The sequence below is a fragment of the Xiphias gladius genome, chromosome 6 (genome assembly GCF_016859285.1).
Source record: "Xiphias gladius isolate SHS-SW01 ecotype Sanya breed wild chromosome 6, ASM1685928v1, whole genome shotgun sequence".
Taxonomy (NCBI): domain Eukaryota; kingdom Metazoa; phylum Chordata; class Actinopteri; order Istiophoriformes; family Xiphiidae; genus Xiphias; species Xiphias gladius.
Genome location: NC_053405.1, coordinates 5,309,529 through 5,330,731, shown reverse-complemented (window position 1 = coordinate 5,330,731; position 21,203 = coordinate 5,309,529). Strand labels below are relative to the sequence as shown.

The following is a 21,203-nucleotide window of genomic DNA, read 5'->3' as shown; positions in this document are numbered from 1 at the left end:
CTGGAAATACCACCTTCATACACAAAAGGAATTTTCACATGCCCGTGTGAAACAGTACTGAGATTTACTCAGGAAAAAAAATACAGATCACCTTGAGCTGAGTATTTTCACTTCCAAACAGTCCTTCCACTTTCTGCTGGAGTCCAGGAGCAACTTCAAAGCTTGCCTTTGACATTCAGGCTGTGTTCTCAGCTCACAGTGTTGGTTGTTGTGAATAAGCCCAAAACATATTTATTTAAGGATTAGATCACCATTACATAATGCCCCGGGGTGTCTTTACATTACATGGATTTAACCGACCATATGTTTATTGGTTTGGTAGAAGTATGACTTTGAGATTTAGCAGTGAATCTTCGTTCTCTTAGTAACTAGTTTTGGTGACCTCAAATTCTTTCCTACCCCATCTTCGAACTCCTGAGGTCAATCTACTGACCCCTAGGATAGGAAACAATGGCCTAAAACAATGACAATTGATCATAATTATTAGTTTTAACACCATAGTTCATAGTTTTGTTGCTCATTCTTGTGGCTTATGATGACAATTTACTCACCAAGTTAATAGCTGTGATCTGGGAAAGTAAGACAGGCAGCAGGAGTGGCCAAACGATTACACAGATTGTAAACAAATGTGATGTTTAGCTGTATAATCTAAACCCCTTTATCTGGAAATGAAACCAAAAGTAGGGGGCACCTGAAATGTCTGTTCTTGTTATCCATTGTATTGCAAAACTGAACGGGCACACACAGCTGCAGCAAGCACGGCTGGTCAAAGCTTAACCAGACAGTAACTATGTTTAACATTTCATAGATGTTCACACATTTTTTGGTCTGTCTTTTATGATGTTTTTAATGTGTTACCTGGCCTCTACTGGGAACTGTTCTGATGTTGGCTGTGTTTAGTTACTTTTTAGTCTAGTACCTAAAACTAAAAAGAATGATAAGTAAGTTGATAAAAGAAGCTCCAAAATCTTCCTTTACCACCATGGGGACATTTTTGGCCCTCATACACTTCAGTGGATTTCTCAATCTTAACAAATTTAGTGTGAATAGCCCAAGATCAAAAGACTTACATCAAGGTGGCAGCATCTGTGTGTGTGTGTGTGTGTGTGTGCGCATGTGACCAATGCGGGCAACCGTTCATCTCAGCTTTCAGCAGGATGGGCTCGTTGTATTGTCTGAAAGGAAACACACACACACACACACACACACACACACACACACACACACGAAACATGCACACACATGCACGTGTCTGGTGGTTATCAACTCTAGACAATACAGAGGAACAGGAGGACAAAAACTGGAGAGAGTGTTGTACTGAGGGCCAGCCAGCGCACACACACACACACACACACACACACACACACACACACACACACACACACATGCACGCAGATTCAACATGACCTCATACCTGATGTAACGACACAAGCAGAGCTGTTCTACTTGTTTCATCTGCTTGACCAGGTGAAATCTACTCATTTTTGCTACCACTCCTTCCATATCGGAAAGCTGTGTTTTAAGAACGCTCCAAATAGATTTTAAACGCTGGCCTGACTTATGTTTCAGCCAGCGCAGAGTCAAGTAGTTAAACTCCATGAGTCTTGAGTGCACCTCAGGTTGCTCAAACATGTCGCAACCGTGCCGAGATTAGGCTTTTTTTCATCCCCTCTCCGCAAATAGCAACATTAGGTCACATCTAAATCTTCTCTAAGTACCAGACCAGTTGGTGGTGTTGGTGTAAGAGGTCCCAAACAAAAAGACTTGGAGCATGAAATATGAGGCTGAGCAGGGAACACAGAGGCGAGGGGGGTTGGAGGTGGAGGAGAGGAGGGCAGAGGGGAGTTTTCTTCGGTGCTGGGGGGCAGGAGGAGGGGGGGGGGGGGGGGGGTCAAAGAGACAACTTGGCTAAAAAAGAAAGAAAGAAAACTCCTCCCAAACACAGTAGAGCAGGAGGAGGGGCTGGGTGCTCGCAAATCACTCCCCGGAGAAAGAAAGAGGAGGGCAGGGCTTGTGATTGTGCAGCGCTACTTGTTGTTGCCTGTCTGAAGGAGCTTGAGTGTATAGTCTTCCAGCCGGTCAGCACAGTCAGCCAGTCAGTCATTCAAATGAACTATGAAAGGGAATAATTTTCATACAAGTAAATAAAACTAAAAGAGAACGAAGAGGGACCGGAGAGAAAGAAGGAAGAGGTCATTCTGACAGGTAAGAATGAAAAGGTGTTTATTTGAGTGTGCGCTTATATACAGTAGGTGTGTGTGTGGGAATGCATGTATGTAGTTGATGACTGCAGTGCAGACAGAGGTGAGACCGTTATCTTTCTTCTCATCTTCTCCTCTGAAGACATTTTCTTTTGTCTCAGTTTTTCAGACTTTTCATCATTTCAACTACAAGCTAAAATGAGAAAATTGCATTTTTTTTGTCTCACTGCGGATGCTGTTCATTTCACTTACACCCCCATGCCCTCTCTTCCTCATGCAGTCCTTCTCTCCATCCCTTTTGGTTGAATTGTTTACAGCTTGCAGTGAGCTAGACTCACTCAGGGACTTTTTGAGCAATAAGTTGCCATCCCAAGGCGCTGGGTGTAACTGTGGTTGCTTGGATTGGTGGCGCTGACTGTGGAAACCCCGGCAGGAAATAATTACATGAAATATGACAGATAAGACCGACTGCATTTCTTTTAATCAAGATTTTTTTTCTGGTTTGCATGTTTGTTTGTTTTTTATTTTTTTAAATAAGTTCACTCACTAAATCTGTGTGTATCTTGGCTGTAACGGTTTTAACGAAGTTTACTTTTTCTGTGCAGAGACGATAAATGATTTCAACAAATTTATTGCCTGATTATCAGAGATAATATTGTCAAATTATACGATCTGACACAGCTCTAAAGCCATTTAATATGAATAATGTTACAGTAACATATGACTTATCAACTTTGATAAAATAAAACAAACCGGTAAATGTCTCTCATCGAGCAGGGCTCTAGAACACTTTGACAGGTTTAAACTCTGACCTTCAGTTACAGGAACACATCTTTAAACAGCAAGCCACCAACAAGATGTTGACGGAGACAGACATGTGTGCATGTGTGCGTGCGTGCGTGCGTGTGTGTGTGTGTGTGTAGTGTTGATGTTTTGTGTGTTGTGCAGATAAACGCACACATGCAGCAGGTTGTTTCAGACATTCGTCAGTGTTGTGTCTGAACACCGTAGTGGAGTTTAACTGAGCCAATGAGTTTCAACTTTAATTAAAGCTGAAATCAGTCATGCACAGAGCTCAGCTTTAACTGTGCAGTGGTAGTGTACTTGCAGTGGCCATGTTGTGTGTGTGTGTGTGTGTGTGTGTGTGTGTGTGTGGTGTTGTGTTACTTGCCTCAGTGGGATGAGGTGGTTGGTATTCCAGCCAGCCGTCAGCACTATGTGACCTGCTGGTCTTTACAAAGACCGACCGACTGACTTGACTGCATAGCTGCAAATCAAAAACAGTACATTCATTCATGTTCTTTACTCAAGTGCAATTATGAGGTACAGGTAGCATCATCACTTTGTGGTACTTCAACTTTGCTACATTTCAGAAGAAAATATTATAATTTTCACTCTATGTCCTTTCTCTGATGCTCATATATAGTAACTATTAGTTTATTTGCAGATAAAGATTTTTCATGTACAAAATATATGATAAGCACATAGAATAGGATGCAGATGAAACAATCGGCCCCTGTAGTGTATGAAGTAGGGCGTGAAACTAATTATTATTTTTCAATATCAATTAATCAGCCATTTTCTTGTATTTTCTTGATTAATTGATCAATTATTTGGTCTATAAAAGACACACAGTGAACACTGAAAAATGCCCATCACAATTTCCTGGATACCAAGGTGCTCATCAACAGTCCGAAGCTCAAAGAGATCAATTTACTCTAATTTAAATTATCAAGGAAATGTTGCAAATTCTCACATTTGTTTGGCGTTTTCGCTTATAAAGTGACTCAAGTGATTATTCAGTTATAAAAATGGTTGCCAATTAATTTTTTGTCGATCAACTTATCGATTAGTAGACTGCTTAATGAAGTAGTTGGACTTTTGTAGCACCGCTTAGACCAGCTACAACCTCATCGACATCAATCATGTAGCAGTCTCAAAGGGGCATCAGTACATTTACCTTTTATGATGAAAACTGAATGGTAAAAACCAAAATTTGTGCTTTTAGGGGCACTTTGACGGGGAACAGACCAGTTCATAGTTTTCGCTGCAGACTGTGTAGGTGGACAAGGATGTGCATCTATTCATACTACAATTGTGGGTATGCGTAGACGGACACGCTCCACACCTGCGCAGTAGAAACCATGACGGCAACCTCCTGGCATCAAGAAGAGGACCATCTTTGTTAGTTTTATTTGGCTGAAAAACTTGAAAAAGCCCAAAAAGATAACGGTGTGTGCAACGGCTTTACAAGAAAATGACCAGTGATGAGAATTTAATAGTAGATGTATAAGGTAAAGGGAAATGGGCGTCCGGTTTATTTGTTTATTTTGGCATGCGCGGTCGGCACGCTCACAGAGTGGACAGTCCATGTGGACTCAAACTTCGGGGGGAACACAGAGGTGTGCACAGGGACAAAATTTACATCACGCGTGTGGACACGTGGACGGGGAAACCGTGAATTGGCCTTTACTAACAAGAGCCAGGCCAGATGTTTCCTCCCGCGTCCATTCTCTTATGCTAAGCTAAGCTAATCACGTTCCAGCTGTAACTTCACACTAAGCGCACAGAAATAAGAGTGGTATTAAACTTCTTGTTTAACTCTCAGCAAGAAAGCAAGTAGGTTTACTAACCAAAAAGTCAAACTATTCCTTTATGATACTACATTGTTTTTGTCATCTGCATGATGGAGTGTTGTTAGATTTGAAGAATGAGACACCTAATCTTGACCACCACATGTCACTTTATGTCGTTTCATCACATTAGACATTACATTTTCAAGGATGTTACCAGGTTGGTCCAAAATACCGTAGTCTTGTTGCTTTTATTTTAAGTACAGGCTGTGTGTGCTTCCTGTACCACTGACTGACTCAGATGGCTATTTCTTTGTGTGACTGACTGACAGACTGACTGACTGACTGACTCGCTCACAGTGTGGTGGATCAGGCAACACATTTTTCCACACGCTGTCCATCTCTACATTTTGCTGTAAACATACAAAATGAGCACACACACACACACACACACACACACACACACACACACACACACAATGACGACAGATTATGTGTGAATGTTACAGAGAGAGAAAAACTCTCTGTAAAAGATTCAGAAGTATTAAAACGCAGCTACAGCTGTGGGATTTAATAAAAGCCTTGTTAATATGTTACATGCATATATTCACACACACACACACACACACACACACACACACACAGTGGTGGCCCCACGCACTGAAGAGCGCAGTAGGACACCTCTCTCTCTCTCTCTCTCTCTCTCTCTCTCTCTCTCTCTCTCTCTCTCCCTCAAACAAAGGCTGTCTCTAAACAGCGGTCATGTGACAGTTGTTCCCATTGTTCACTTCTGGCCAGGGGTGGCTTTGCTAATGCACGGGTGTGTGTGTGTTTGTGTGCGTTTGTGAGTGTATTTGTGTACACGCCGTACAGGAAGACACTTTAAGCCAGCTAGAGGAAACCCCTCTTTCCCAAGCATGTTGATGTTTGTGTTCGTCTTCCCTATTGTGTGCGCGCCTGTGTGTGTGTGTAATGACAGACCAGTACTGCACTCTATTTCATGTATAAATCATATTATATAGAGTGCGTTTTTAATGTAGTTGCTCAATTTGTATTATGTAAACCACAGGATTTATAAGAACCCTTTAGCCAAACCTGAATTCCCCAATGCATCAGGCTCCAGTGAATTAAATTGGTCCAACTGAACCAACTGAAGACTTCTGGTTGTCCCCAGAAAGCCCAGTTTTTTAAAACCGCTCTTTCGGTGGATTAACAACAAGTTTTTCTAATCTTTGAAAGATGTCTAGGGTTAGCTAGAGAGAAAGGGCGAGAGCTGGCCACCAAAACATTAAATTATATTTAACTGAACTGAATTGGATTTAAAAGGAAATCTGTGTCCTTCAACCCTGTGAGACATAATTAGAGAGAGAGCTCAAGAGATAGTCAGTGAGAAAGAGGAGAAGAGAGACATATTTGTTTTATTGCTAGTAATCCTTTATAATGAGCTGCCTGCCGTCTAAATGTTTATACTGCCGTTTCCTCTTCCTGTTAATCTGCACTTGTTTCCCATCCAAGGCCTCGTGTGTGTTTGTGTGCGTGTGCTGGTGTTCCCAGCCGAAGGCCTTCACTAGTGTTGGTGACAAAGCAAACCTCAATTCAGAATATTTTGTCTTTGATACCATGGTCAAGGAAAGTACTTTTGCCTTGTTGGCAGGGGTCCATTAAATTGTTAAAGTTGCAAAGTAGGAGAAGCCGCTGGTTCTTGGGATATTCCCCCCACCATAAATTCCCGTTTCAGAGTTTTCTTTTAATGATATCCTCAACGAAGCATTGTTCCAGACCTCTGAATTGTTGTCCAAATCGCTAATCAGAGCTCCGTATGCAGGATTGAAGACATCTTTTTCATGTGCCAGAGCTAGAAAAATGATGGCAGAAAAATGGCCACAAAAAAGCAACAATTCAGCAATTGACGAGACTGACTAAGCTGTACAGCTTCAAAATCACCACATTTCTTTGATCAGCATGACGTACGTTAAGTTAATCATTCCCAGCAGCTGCTACAGAAGCTTCTGTGGTGACTGAAGATGACGTCGACGTGACAAATAGGTCAGCCAATACTCATGGGTTTAGGGCAAAATAATAACCCCCTCAAACTAAAAAATGGACTAGATATCAGACTGAATAATGTTGTAAAAACAAAATGGCATAAAAACATAAAAACACAAGTCTCCTGGATAATTTAACACTACTGTATGTGTACGTTATGGCCACTAGTGTTAATCATCTCAACTTTGATCATGAAAGACAAAGTTTTTAATTTTTTTTTTTCTTTATTGGCAGAACTCTGGAAATACACTCACAGGTGTGAATCAAACCTGTAGTGAATTCAAAATGCTTCATTAGTGTAAAACATAAACTGTAGTAAGTCTTTCAGCACGGACTCAGAATGTGAAAGTTAGCTGACTTGAAACCACTGAATGTTCTATCAGGTTTCTACAAATCTAATCTTTAACTCCAGCTTGCTTTAATGACACATGCAACAAAGTTTTAAGATCTGTAATTGTCATATTTCTCACTGAAATGCTCCTTGGTAGTGGTACAGCAGTTGACATATCTCCTTCAATACAGTACAGTGTTTAGATTCTTATACCATCAGGGAGGCATCTGATTGGTCCCAAGTTCATCCTGCAGCATGGCAACGAGAAGAACATGGAGTCCTGCATCAGATGGTCTGATTTTTCAGTGTTTTGAATCAAGTTAATTGATAATTAATAACTATTCATGGCAAGTTTTTGAAAGCGTCCACCCTTTACAGCATTTTTGTGCCTAAAACTTGCACAATACTGTATGTACACAGACTTGTGGCTTTGACTTTTTTTATCAAAGAACCTGATATTTTTTTCTCACAGTTGCTTATTATTTGTACCAATGATTCAACCATAAGACTTTCATGCAAATTCGACACTTGGAAGTGCTCCAGCTGTAAATCATCTGACATTATTTTAGCGGAAAACGAAACATGACTTTTGCTTCTGTAATCCCGGACGCCAAAATAACTTCTTCCACTCTGCAACGCTATGTCAGTAAATCTCAAACATAGTTCCGGTCAACAGGTCAACTGCCTAAATCATTACGGGGGGTAGGCGATATTAAATCAACAAGTAATTAAACTGACTTTTAAACTAATTTTTAAAAAGTGGAGGAACATACCTTTTCTTTTTAAAGGGAAACTATTTTTTTTAAATGGTGATGGCATCTCTGATAATGTCCCAATATAGAAAATAATAGACTTGGTGTAGGAAATACCAGCCCTCCCTCTATCCCTGCTGTGTGTGAGTGTGTGAGTGTGTGTGTGTGTGTGTGTGTGTGTGTGTGTGTGTGTGTGTGCGCTCGCGAAGTGAACAGGCGCTGAACAGCTGTAGGGAGTAGAGGATGAGACGGAGAGAAAAAGTGGTTGAAAAAGAGATGCAAGGACAAAGGACAGAAAGAAGGTGACGAAGTGAGGAAGCCAAAGGGGAGCTGACATCGTGATGGACAGACAGAGGGAGAGAGGGGATATGTGTGCACAGCGGGGTGGGGGTGAGGGTGTTGGGGGGGCACAGGAGGGAGTCATTGAAATAAGGCAGCAAAGGGAAATAAATAGTGTTGAAGGAGTAGATGGAGTGTATGGAGAGAGTGAGTGAGATTTTTCAAACCTGTGTGACTTCCCCTGGCTCTTAGCATGAGTACTTTATTTATCAGATGAATTGTCAAAGTATTCATGTGGGTAAGTGTTGTGTGTCTGTGTTTTCACTCAGTGAAAGTCGGTCCTTTCTCCTCTGCAGGAAGGAGTGTGCGTCTGGCAGATGGTCAGGGCCAAACACACACAAATACACACAAACAAATACACACACACAGCTGACCGTCCCTGAAGGTCTTATAATAGGTCCTCCTCCTGTAGTTGTTCTGCGCCTCTGAAGAATCCCCAGTTTGACCCAGCGTGCCTTAGCAGGCCTTTTACAGTGTGTTTGTTAGCGTGGGCGTGTGTGTATAAACTTTACTCGTCAAGCTGAAAAGTCTTCAGCTGGCCAGCTGTTCCTTTCTCTAAACCTGTATTTGCATTTTTATTGATATTCATCGCCATAAGCTGTTGACTCATTGGCCAGCCCGCTACAGTTGGGTTCAGAGCCATTTTAGATTCTATTCCAGGTTTCCCGTGTTCGCAAGGTTTATAAATCTCCTCAAATCTTTAATTTCTTCTAGATCTTTTTATTAACAAAAAAGAGCAATGTACAAAACACTGCGGTAGCAGGCCTCCAGTTTTAATCTGGCACTGTTGCTTTCGCCAGTTAAAATGACAAACATCTTCAGCCGCAGCTAACCAGATCCCTTTGTTGGAGAAAAAGAAAATACCTCTCCCAAATTATGAATGATCCGTGTAATTTTTCCGTTCAACAATACTGGCCGCGACCAGCGGTGTGAGTCGTTTTGAAACAAGTGGCATTTTAGTGAAACAATCTAGTTAACTGATTTGTTTAAATGCTATCAAACCCCAACCCTACCCCCTGCACACAGGATATCGACATGCACCTCGAAACACAAGATCCAGTTGTCACTATTATTATTATTGAAAGAGTCCCCCCTTACAGCAGTAAATGTATCGTCAAGTTATTCATACCACAAAGTGTCTGCCTCCTTACTGCATAGTGTTAAAGGAATAACTACGGGTATATTTACTTTCTTACCAGTAGTTAGATGAGAAAGTGGATATCTCTGCCGTCACTACGGAGCTAGCTCCGTGACATGTTTAGGTCAGCACAAACAGTGAAGCCAGGGGGAAACGGCTACGCTAGTTCCACGAAAGGTAACTTCTAATCAAATCTAAAGCTGTTGAATTTCAACATTGTGTGTTTGTTACTGTTACTGTGTGAACCCATAGAAACTTGGACGCTGTGATTGAACAAAAAAGTTAGCTCGGGCATTGGCATTACTTACTGACCAAGTTATAGTTAGGTGTCCAGTTTCACATGCTTTCACAACTGTAATCAAAACCCTGGAGATTCTTGGGTGTATTGATCTCTAGCTTGCTGGTCAATGCAATGTAACACGTGAACAAGACGGTGTTGGTGTATTTCTCCCCTTTTGGTGAATGTTAAATGTTTCCCCTTTGCTTCCAGTCTTCATACTAAGCTAGGCTGAACACGCTTATCTGTCTCCCTCCCTGCAAGACAGCAGACTATTTCAGAAAATGCTAAAGTATTCGTTGTTGTATGTATTTTGCACTATAACTAGCGTTTGTTATTGTATGCCTTAGTACACTGGTAACTGCTGTGTGACTATGACTCTTACTGTATAAGGGTTTCCCGCAAAATTACAACATAGTCAACTCAGTTTTCCGATTTAAGTCAGTTGGTTGGAGACACTGCATCCTCTCAAGTTGATCGTCAAATGTTGATCATAGTTAACGACTTCTTACTTCATCCCCCCAGAAAATAATATATAACTATTAAGGTAGTTGGTTGATGACATCGTCTCTGCGAAGTAACAACAACGAGGTGAAAAAAAAATTTACAACTGTGACGGAAGGTGCTCTGTCACTTTCCCTGGAAGTGGAAAGATGTGAATTGCAGCCTTGAATTCAAAATACAGTGTTTTTCACCAACAGCCATGTTGATGGGCTTTGGTTAAAACAGTGCCTCTTCTTCATCTGGCAAAGCCACCACAGTGCCAAGCCCAGCAGTTTACTCTGCAGCCTACTTTCTCTGATCATAATCAGGTTGTTCAAATGGAGACACAATAACAAACACCAGCATAGCTGTTCAGGTCAGATTCTTGGGTCTGATCAGATAAGAAACAGGGAGGGTTTGTGGAATCTCCTGCCATCCAGTCTGCCAACGTGCCCCGCAGCTCATGATATTTTAGTTTGTACAGTATGACTAACTGCTGTGTGGTGAGTGATTCAGGGCAGTTGATGGCGTGCTGTCAAGTCATCATCATGCAGCAGGGGAATTTATCAAGAACCTGTCCGGTGTTTTCCATCACTGCCAACCTATCTGTCCTGCTAATCTCTGTGTATTTATATCTGCGTGTCTGTCTGTCACAAGATAAGATGTACCCCATGAGGAATAAAAAAACGTTGTGCGAAATATTCCGTTTTTTTTTTCTTTAGACTTTTGTAAAAATAGGGAGTAAGTAAGTATTTAAAGCATTCCTGAAGGGTATGACATTCAGAGTCTGCTGATAAAAATGCTGCCTGAAGCGGAAGTGAAGGGTCAGACCTCAGTTCTTCTCTCACGTCCACTAATATGAAACTGAAGCCAGCTTGAATTGTTGCTTGGTTCGCATTTTCTCGATATTCTTTTAGAATTTATGGAGTATCGTTGGAAATATCTGTGGTGGACATTAAAAACGTCCGACTGCAATATTTAGTCAAATCCAATCAAATATTTAAATTGTGAGTACTAGAGCATCCTAGTAGTTTCTTTTACGAAACAGGATTGTGTCCATTTAAATTTTTCAAAAACAAAGAAAATTAGGTTTTGTAAATACTGTTTGTATTGAGTTGTATTTTGAAAAAATATTGAGTATTTTTTTCAGTTGAAATCAGTATGAAGAGATTTAGGATTAGATTTCAAAATTATGTTTCAAGCCCATGTAATTGCATCTGAATGTAGTCTAATATCACTCACAGTCTGGGCAGTCTTGTCCTCCTCGAGTAGGACATCTAGGACAAAAAGTGGCAGGCAGTGTGTCCTTGTGTGTCCCAAATTGTTGTCTTTGGTTGTTTTGGGTAAAAGTTAACCTTAAATGAGATCTTAATTTTCCTTTCAGAAAGTGTTCCAGGTTTTTAAAGAATTTATTACATTTACACAACAAATACAATACATCAGCAGATTTTACTCGGCATGAGTGTGTTTGCGTACATGTGATTAAAAAAGGAAAATCACTAAATCAGCCATTCAGCCCTGGCATAGTCAGAGTCACATTACATAGCTCAAAACTACAGGTATGATGTTATGTATAGACAAGTTTTATTTCCCTCCAGGCAATGTGCTAGTGTGTATTTTTTTGGGTGCATGGAGATGTGTAAAGGTATGTGAGTGTGTCGGCCATGTGAGCGTATTGCCGGTGGTGGTGGAGCTGGGGGCACCTGTTGCACTGACTCTCGTTATCTGTGTATCATGTATCATAATATTTCATGTCAGTGAATATGGTACGTCAGTGTGTGTTTGTGTGTTTCAGATCATATGTCTTTTTGTAGCAATGTTTTGAAGGAATGTTACACCTGACCCTTCTGTCTTGTGTTACCAGTGGTTACATAACTTTGTTCCCCAGGTTAGTGTAAGCCGGTTATAACACCTGGTGGAACTTTCACCCTGTGAGGTTAATTCACTTACTTTTCTTTTTGTATTTATCACCTTTATAAATCCATTAAAAGTCTGTACGTGCAGTAATTTGTCCGTGGAAAGACTAAGATCAACTGTTAAACTCCAGAGCTTTAAAGTGGTGGTGTAAGATCGAATTCGAGTCCTCTCCATCCAACTGTTTACTTCTGTGTTTCTCTCCAGAGTTGAGGATGATGGCAGAGGGGCGTTTTGCGAGTTTGCCCAGGTCCCTCCATGCACACCACACCCTGGAAGGAGGCACCGCCCACCCCGGAGCCCCCCCTCCCTCCCTCGGTGCCCCCAGCAGCAGCACCTACTCCTCCAGGAGGCTCCAGGCTTCCCTCGCCTCCTCCATGGACCTCCTCAGCTCCAGACCTGGGTGAGTTGGATGACGAAAACTGGTCTTCAGCGAAGCCTTTCAAACTTCTGGGTCTCACTCGAATACCGAGTGATACAGGCCAATATAACCTGTGCTGGCATTTCCTTCCAGGAAATTATTCTGCGGCCTACTTTCTCTGATGCAGTCGGCATCAGAAACGATGCTGCTTGCACAATGAGATGTTAGAACAAGTTGATACAGAGTATACAGTAGATATGAAGAAAAAATGTTTTCCTTACCTAAAAGGTACTTCCTGAATGTAGAATTATAAAGGAAAACAAAAAGAGAAGTTTTAAGAAGATATAATCCCTGCTGGAGGTGGATTTTTTTTTTTCAAAGCAGAGAGTCTTCACAAAGGTTTAGGGTGTTTTGATATAGTTGAGCTTACTTCAGCACTTCAGTCTAAGATTTCTCTCCTCCTCCTTTTCTCCTCCCTCCCCCAGTCTCCCTCCAGGGCAGCGCACCGGCCTCTCGGAGCTGCCCACTGCTGCCTACCAGCCAGTCTCCATTCACGGGACTCTGCCTCGACGCAAGAGGGGAGGTACCAACCTCGCCTGCGGGAACTACACCTGGGACCCCAGAGCCAATCACACGCAGCCGTTAGTTTGCGGGAACACGTCACGGGCTCCTGGGCACGTCCATCAACCTTTGACCTCTCCGCTGGTCCAAAATATCATAGACAACTTCCACGGCTACAGGTAAAAACATGCGAAAACAGAAAAATATGCTGATGAGGTCTTACAAGTTCTCTTGTTATTGTTGATGCTATAACTCTCTGTTAGATAATGTTTTTGTGTTTAGGTCGTTTCGATTTTCTGTCTCTGATTTTGTCTTCAGTAAACAATCATCAAGCACTTACCTTATCTGTGATGATCTAGACATGACATGAAGAAGAACAGACGTGAAGAAAAATACTTGCCCCAGGTAGGCTCGACAAGTCGCTCTGAAAATGATGACGCTTGCTTAAACGGCAGCCGTAGTCGCTTTGGGTTCACAGTAGAGCTGAAATGATTATTTGAATAATCGATTAGGCGATAGGCAGGAAATTATCAGCAAATTTGATAATCGATCAGTCATTGAAGTCATCTTTTTAAGCAAAAAATACCCAAAATTGACAGGTTTCAGTTTCTTTAATGTGAAGATTTGCACATTTGAAATGTAAATATGTCAACTTGGGCTTTTTTACTTTTTTCTGAACATTATACAGACCAAACGTTTAATTTATTAGTCGAAAAAATAACTGGCAGATTATTCCCCCAAAAAAATAATTGTTAGTTGCAGAATACATTCTAAGTGCTGTGTATCCAAGATCTGTCTTTCGTGATAGAGCAAGCTGCAAACTTTTCAGAGCCACTTTTCAAGCTCGTTGGCAGCGAGTATTTAATACTCAAAAAGTAGATTTTTGGTGGAGTATTCCTACCTTGTCATTCTCAGCTTTATTGCTTGACTGTCAAACATCAGACACTTATCCGGCTCCGGGGAAAGAACTTAACTAATTCAAACTGTTCCTCCGTACGAAGAGGTAGAAAGATGGAGAAAGGGGATGTTGTAAAGCGAGCCCTGAGGGGGTGTAGCAGTAAGCTCAACTTCAGAGGGGAACATACACACAAACACACACACACACACACACACACACACACCTCATCCCTCATCATGTCTTCCCATCTTTCCATCTCTAGTGTAGAGTTACAACAGACTGTATCTGATGTAGCCAGCTTTGTGTGTGCATGTGCGTGTGTGTGTGTGTCTGTGGGGGCGTGCGTGTAGCCCCCAGCAGTAGGGTTACCTTTGTAGGTCAGGGCGTGGCAGGACAGATCACAGATTACTGTGAACTCTTTGTCTGCTCTCTCTATCTTTCTGCCTCCGCGCTGGATAGATTTCATAAACCGCTGACATACAGCAGGACAATTTGTCCAGGTCGGATTCAGCCTGTGCAGGTGGCTAAATAATGAAGAGCGTCATACTCTCGCTCCTTTTTTGGTTTTTGGTCATTTTCCACAAACTTTGTGCAGGTTTATGGGTATTGCGTCCTTCTGCTTCTTACTTTGCAAAATGTCAACAAAATAAGATGAGAGTCAAGTGTTATTCTAACCCTTAGTTCCTGTTCCATAAACGATCCATAAATGAGCTTAGTGAGTTGAGAAAGACATCAAAATGCAGCCCCGGAAAAAAAGGATCATCTTTCTGTAGCTGAGTCATTTTTGTTAGGTTGGTTGTTCAACATCAGCTAATGTTGGTCATAAACAAATTAACCTGCTAACGGCCTCCCAACTGCAAAGCGGGCGTTCATATGTGAGAAACACCATGTATGATTAGACATTTTACCCACAAATCTCAGTCTCCATATTCATTTCTTTGTTTGATTTGCTTTTTCTATTTAATTGCTTAAACAGAAAATCCCAATTTTTATATGTTGAAAATAGAGTTCTTGATGCCGTCAAAGTTCCCAGTAGTGTTAAGAAAAATCCACAGTGTCCTGCCAACTCACTGGTGTTGTTTTGAAACTCCCGCAGTTCATATCTGAGTTTTCTATGAAAAGATAAGGGAGTGTATCTTTAAGGTATGTGACAACTGGCCAGTCGGTCTCGACTCTCCATTGCTCACGCTGTCAACTGACCTATGACCCCTGACCTTATGTTGCACTAGCTCCCGATTGGTCAGTTTGTCTTTCTGTTGACCTCTGTGGGCATCTCAGCAGACCACCAGGAGAGGAGGAGGAGGGGGAGGCAGACGTATACAGCAGAAAGAAAGAGAGGAGAGAGGAGAAAGGCGAAGAGGGGGATGAGGGGGGGTGGAGAGGAGATAGACAGTGACAGACTGTTGACACAAGCAACTTCTCCTTTCATCCACATAAATAAGATGAAGTTAAAATCCTTCTGAATTCCCCATTAATCTGCTGATTCTGTTTGGCTTAAATTCTTCCTTTATTTTTAGATCAAATCGGACCGATTAGAGTTAAAAAAACAGTAGTTTCAACAGTTTTTAACACTATATTCTCTTTCAAATTGCATAAGACTGATAATCAGTTAATCAGTTAATTAGTTAATCAACTAGAAATCCAAGCATGTTAATATCTGATGATTTATTGCTACAAACTGATTGAGGAGGGGGGCAGCTTGTGATAGAAGGGCGATTTAGTGCGTCAAATAAAAGGGAGGATGTGAGATGAAGAGGTATGGGGGTCGACAGTGACTTGCCTCCAGTTATTCAAAGAACAAAATAGATTTTCCATTTTAAACTAAACTCTGGGCGCACATTTGTTTTTGAGCTGTAGTAAAATATTTAAAAATGTCACGGAGATGAGCACTGGAAAGATGTGTCTTTTTTGTCCCCAGGCTACTAAGCAAGTCACTTGATGTGTCCCAAAGTCCTACCGCACACTAATTCTAACAGGGTTTGACTATGTTTATATTTATGCTGGAAAAGTGAAAACAAGTATATTTAAAGATGTCACTATATGTACTATATTCGCTAGACTTGAGAGCGGGCTGTTGTTATTGTCCGACATTGGAGAGCAAATAGGAAACAGAGGAGCGACTCATACCTGTGCTGTGTCCCAATTTCAAACTTCTTACTAAATGTATACAGTGGGAGCTATTTTGTACTAACAGGAAAAGACTGGCACTGATGCAAGTGAGTCAAACTGCGACTTAGGACAGTCACTGCAAGTTAAACTTCACAAACAGGCATCAAAGTGTTTTTCCCAAGATCTACTAGTTTTTTTTTTTGTTTGTTTGCTCAGGTGGTCCAGGCGATGTTCCACAGTTTGTTTCGTTTTGGTTTTTCGCAGCTTGGCGCAGTCATTTTTTAAGTTTTTAGTCTGACTTTTTTTTTTTCTTTTTTTTTTCGGTATTTTATTTGTCACTTTTCGACTTTGGAGACCCTACATACTCAATAACCTTATGTAGTAGAATTAATGTGTAGTATGAAGAGTGACACAGCTCTAGAAAGGGGTGAGAGAGCTCCGGGAACAAACAAATGAAAAAAAAATCAAATAATGATAAACATTTCTTTCTAATTGTTTACTTTTCATTTTTACATCAGCAGTAGCTTTCTAAGATCTCAGTCATTTCCTGTTCTTGCAATACAGTTAAGTATAATAATTTCTTGTGTTCATTTCATTTCTAGTATATTAACTGCTAAAACAGCATTCTATGAATTTTAGTATGTAACATAGAGTTAACTGAATGGATTTTGAACACAGATTTTGAAAGCAAATTCAGTCTGTGGAGCTTTACAGTGGAAAGACACTGACCTCTGTAGGCTGCCTGCAGACCCTACATGTTGCCTCCACTGCCTGTCCGTCACACTCTCTGTCTCTCTTCCCTCTCTCCCACACACACACACAAATATGGTGTAGTCCCTAACTAAAGCCAGTTGCGGTCGTGCTGAGTATTGTGTGGTGAGGCGCAAAGAACAACAGTAGCCAGAAAAAGACTGTGGCGAGGGCCGCCTGCTTCTGTCCTCCCTGCTCTTGTAATTTTTTTTTCCTCTCACTGGCTTCTACTCTTTCCTTCTTCTTTTCTCCGCCTCTGTCTGCGTTGCAGGTCAGTGTTGTGGTTGCACAAGCACAAAAATCCGGGGTCTGATGCTGTTTCAGCAACATGGGCAGAAAAAGGCGAAGTTAGCTGTGGTCAGCTTGTGTAGTCTGGAACGGATGGTCATCTCACTTCTTTTAGAGCTGAAGTCAGGGTTACTAGACTGTTGTCAGCAAAGAAGACAGAAAAAAAAAAAAATCCATCAAGATGCAGGGTGGAGAAACCTTCCTTCACCTGATGACCTGAGTTTAAGACACTGAGTCTCCATCAGCTCAAGGGCTGCCGCTCTGTTTGTGAGCCCGACCTTTGACCTGCCTGAGGAGAAATGGGAATTTCCCTCAGTTGTAGCACACTCAGCTCCAGGAGGGTTTATATGGGTGTTGTCTGGTATTTGGTGACTGTCGTTGCACCCACCTAAGACTGGAGAGCTAAGGCAGGGGTTACGAGGGGCAAGTGGTTGGTGTGGTGAAGATTTAGGTCCGGCCAACCACTGACCCCAGAGGAGCAATACATACGACCACACTGAGCGGCCAGTATCAAACTGAATGTGGGATTTTTGGTTCACATGTGAGACCACGGAAAATTCCAGCATTCTTCTTCATCGTTCTCCTCCTTCTCTTCATCGTCTCTCTCCTTCGTCTTTGTCCGTGGTGGATTTTAAGCAGCCAAACTATGGCCACCTGCCACTGATCAGTGTAAGAAAAACAACCAGCAAAACTAAAAACATGTAGCATCACACACGTGTGCATTTACAACAGAAGTGATGAGGTCCGTAAAACCACAATGGAACAAGGCAGAATAAGGCACAGAACAATTTTCTGATAGTTTTTAGATTAATTGAAAAGATTATTATATATGTGATGAAGACAATTAACCAGGCTGTACAGTAGCAGATACCTACTTAGCTTAGAATAAAAAAAATATCTCAATGAAATTTCTCAACATTATAAAAAGGAAGACATACATTGTGGAACAGAGGCTGGTCTGCTGAGCACTTCAACTGTCATAATAAGAATAAATTCTTGTTATTGTTCTTCATCTAATAGTGAATTCTTGTCACATATTCACACATTGTTTTAACCCGGAAAAATGTAGTAGAAGAAACTGTCGCAGGAGCTATTACTGTGCAGCGGGAAAGCAACAAGCACCCACCCTTGATGATCAGCATTATCGCGGTGCTCCTGGTAGCATCACACACAGTTCAGCCAGCAACAGCTGTTGTGAGGACAACTCAGGGTAGATTAGTACTGATGCACTGTGTGTGTGTGTGTGTGTGGGGGGGGGGGGGGGTTCAGGATGTGTTGGATTAGTGATCTGTACGTCTGAAACATGGTAGCCATATACTGTGCTACCATGCCTCTGCAAACTTGAATCTCCAGTAGGTCCCGAGGGTGTCAGACAGGCCTGCGCACTCCACCTTCTATGAATAATGTCTGTACATTGTTGTGAATGGAGGCTTCTGTTCAGTTGCATAACTAAATCCCGCTCATTATGTGGGGCCATATTAAAACTGAGAGGGCTTAGAGCTAAACATATTTGGTTTGGTAAGTAATGGACTGTGCTAATATTCCCGTGGGAACACCAGTGAAGGCTTAGAGGATTTTAACTACCAACCTTGCTAACATAGTCGGGGATTTGAGCTAATTACCACTTTCCCTGAGCCCCTGTCTGTAAGCCTCCTGTAGAGAGGTAATACAGTCAAGTACCAATATTTAAAGCAAAGATGGAGAGCAGTGGAAATCATAGAGTATAATATGTAAGGAATAAAATTCAAGGACTTTAAATTTAATAAAATGTCAAAATGAAATGCCTGAAAATGTCATCTGACCTTTTAAACAACAGTTTTTTAAAAAAAACAAGATGAAAGTCCAGCTAGGGCCAGATGAGGAGACGCAGAATGAAAATGGCAAACGGCTGTTGTCTGATGTCCTTGTAAACCTTTTTTTGGATGAATTAATCAAAGAAAAATGCAAATAGAGATTAATCTTCAAAAAATGCTGCTGGTGCTTTTTGTGTGTGTGTGTGTGTGTGTGCTCTAACGTCTCTGTGAATTTGTCAGTGGACTCAGAAGGGTAGGCGTATGGCTGTGATGTGTGTTATGGTGGGGGAGGAGAGAGAGAGAGTGAGGGAGGGAGGGAGGGAGGAAGGCCAAGTCAGGCAGGCGGTGAGTGAACATGTTTACCACTGACTGAGAGAAAGACAGAGTGAGAGACACACAGCGAATGGGACCGAGAAAGATAGAGACTCAGAGTCAAAGCGGTTCAGTGTGAGGTTTGGTTTCACTCGACCTTTTTTCTCTCAGAGGAGCCCACATGCAAAGTGGGACCTACTGAATTTGGGATAACATTACCCTTACAGTTAACGCTCTCTGTACTTTCTTAGTCCCTGATATGGCTAATATGGACACTTGTTCGGACCAGTGAAATCTATTTGGACCTTTTAAAAAAAGTGCCACATCTCTTTTGAGCAAACTCATCTTTTTAAGGAACTGTACAGGGTTTGAACTATTGAAGAAGCAACATCAGCACCAGTTAGGAATCCCATTTGGACTCAAACAGCTCAGCATTATTTAGCATTATTTGTAGTAGGAGCTGGTGAGGAACTAAGAGCTTAACTGTTTAGGGGCTCTTTGTTCGTGGGAGTGAAGATCGGCACCGAGGACGCAGGAGGTTGGGTCCCAGTAGCAAGATGTGTTCTCTAAACCGGACCTTGTCTCTATCTGTGTTCCCCAGGGAGCCTGCTGCCGGCCTGGATGCCACGGTGGACTATGTTAAGGTAGGTACAACAAATGTGCTGGTACCGCAACATTGCTACAGCAAGCTGTAATTACTATGAATGACGTGGAGTGCTGAGCTTTAAAATCCTGTCTTCAGATTCTCTATTATTTCATTCTTTTTTTATTAGAAAATACTGAAAACTTCTGCTTGTGGGACTGTGTGTTGAAAGACAGATGTGTTTCACAGAAGTTAACAGTTTATCTTATTACTGTGCCAATGTGCGCTGCGCACAGCGCGGTTTATTCACATAGTTGCGCACTGTTTTAGAACATTTACAGTATCTCAGGGACTGTTTGTACAAAGATAAGACGCACAAACGCAAATAAGCAAAACGTAGTGTACAACACAGGCATAAGATTCAGTCTGGTTTAGTATACTGGCAGTGAAGTTGTACTGTAGGTACAAATGTGTTCATTGTGTACTGTAGTCAAAAGATAAAAGGAATACTACTAGCAATTCTACTCGTTATTTAAAGGCTGTTTAAATACTGCAATTCTAGAATAAGCACGTCAATCTTTGCCAGGTAAAATAAAGGTTAAAAGATTCAGTAAAATCTCAGGAGATTAATTTACTTCGTCAGGAAGTGACAAACACTGGATATGAAACAGCGTTCAGCCACTGCTGCAGTGTAAACATCACTCAGAGGAGAAGTTAATCTAACTGGCCCTGGGCTACAAAGATAATACAGCACTAAATCATACAGACTATACACCCTGCGTTGGCTGTCACTCTGCTGTAAATCATTTTCTCTCTCTCTCACACACACACACACACACACACACACACACACACACACACACACACACACACACACACACACACACACACACCACCTGTGTCCCAGCTCTCCGCAGTAGAAGAGAGGCGATGACTGAGAGCTGATCATTCTGTTATCACAATATCATCCTATTTACATTTGATACGCTTTACTGTCTATGTTTCTATCTCTTTGTGTCTAGGTCTTTGTCTGTCTTATTTTTGGCTCCATGCTCACCCTGTTTAAGGTCTGCTTTATTATCAGGGGGAAATTCATGTAATCTAAGGCATCAAAAATACATTCACACAAAACAACAGCGTATAAGTTTGGAAAAAAAATGATCTAAAAAGTTTTGATTACCAAGCAAATGGTGACCAAAAAACTGTTGTGCACTGAAAGTTGGCAAAGAAAACTCTCAAGTCAGATTCTTAGTGCTGTTTATTTATTCTTTAATCAGATATTGCCTGATTTAAATCTTAATTGTGTTAATTTAACACTGCGTTTTATGCCAAGTTCTTGTGCTATTTTGTTAAAACAATAACGTTTAACCGTGACAGATGGGAAAAACTAAAACTGTATTTTTCTACCCATTTTTTTTTAATAAAAGGAATGAAAGCGGGCCAGTTTCCTAATTCTCACATTCGACTACACATACTACAACTTTCCTATGTATT

General features: G+C 41.4%; 1 protein-coding gene across 1 annotated transcript in view; it reads left to right on the top strand.

The window, feature by feature from the left end:
• Window positions 1-21,203, top strand: part of bcar3 (BCAR3 adaptor protein, NSP family member) — an 80,635-nt gene that overhangs the window by 23,646 nt on the left and 35,786 nt on the right. The window contains exons 4-6 of the mRNA XM_040128502.1: window positions 12,262-12,457; window positions 12,901-13,155; window positions 19,728-19,770. Coding sequence (XP_039984436.1) covers window positions 12,262-12,457; window positions 12,901-13,155; window positions 19,728-19,770 — 494 coding nt within the window. The remainder of the gene's footprint in view (window positions 1-12,261; window positions 12,458-12,900; window positions 13,156-19,727; window positions 19,771-21,203) is intronic.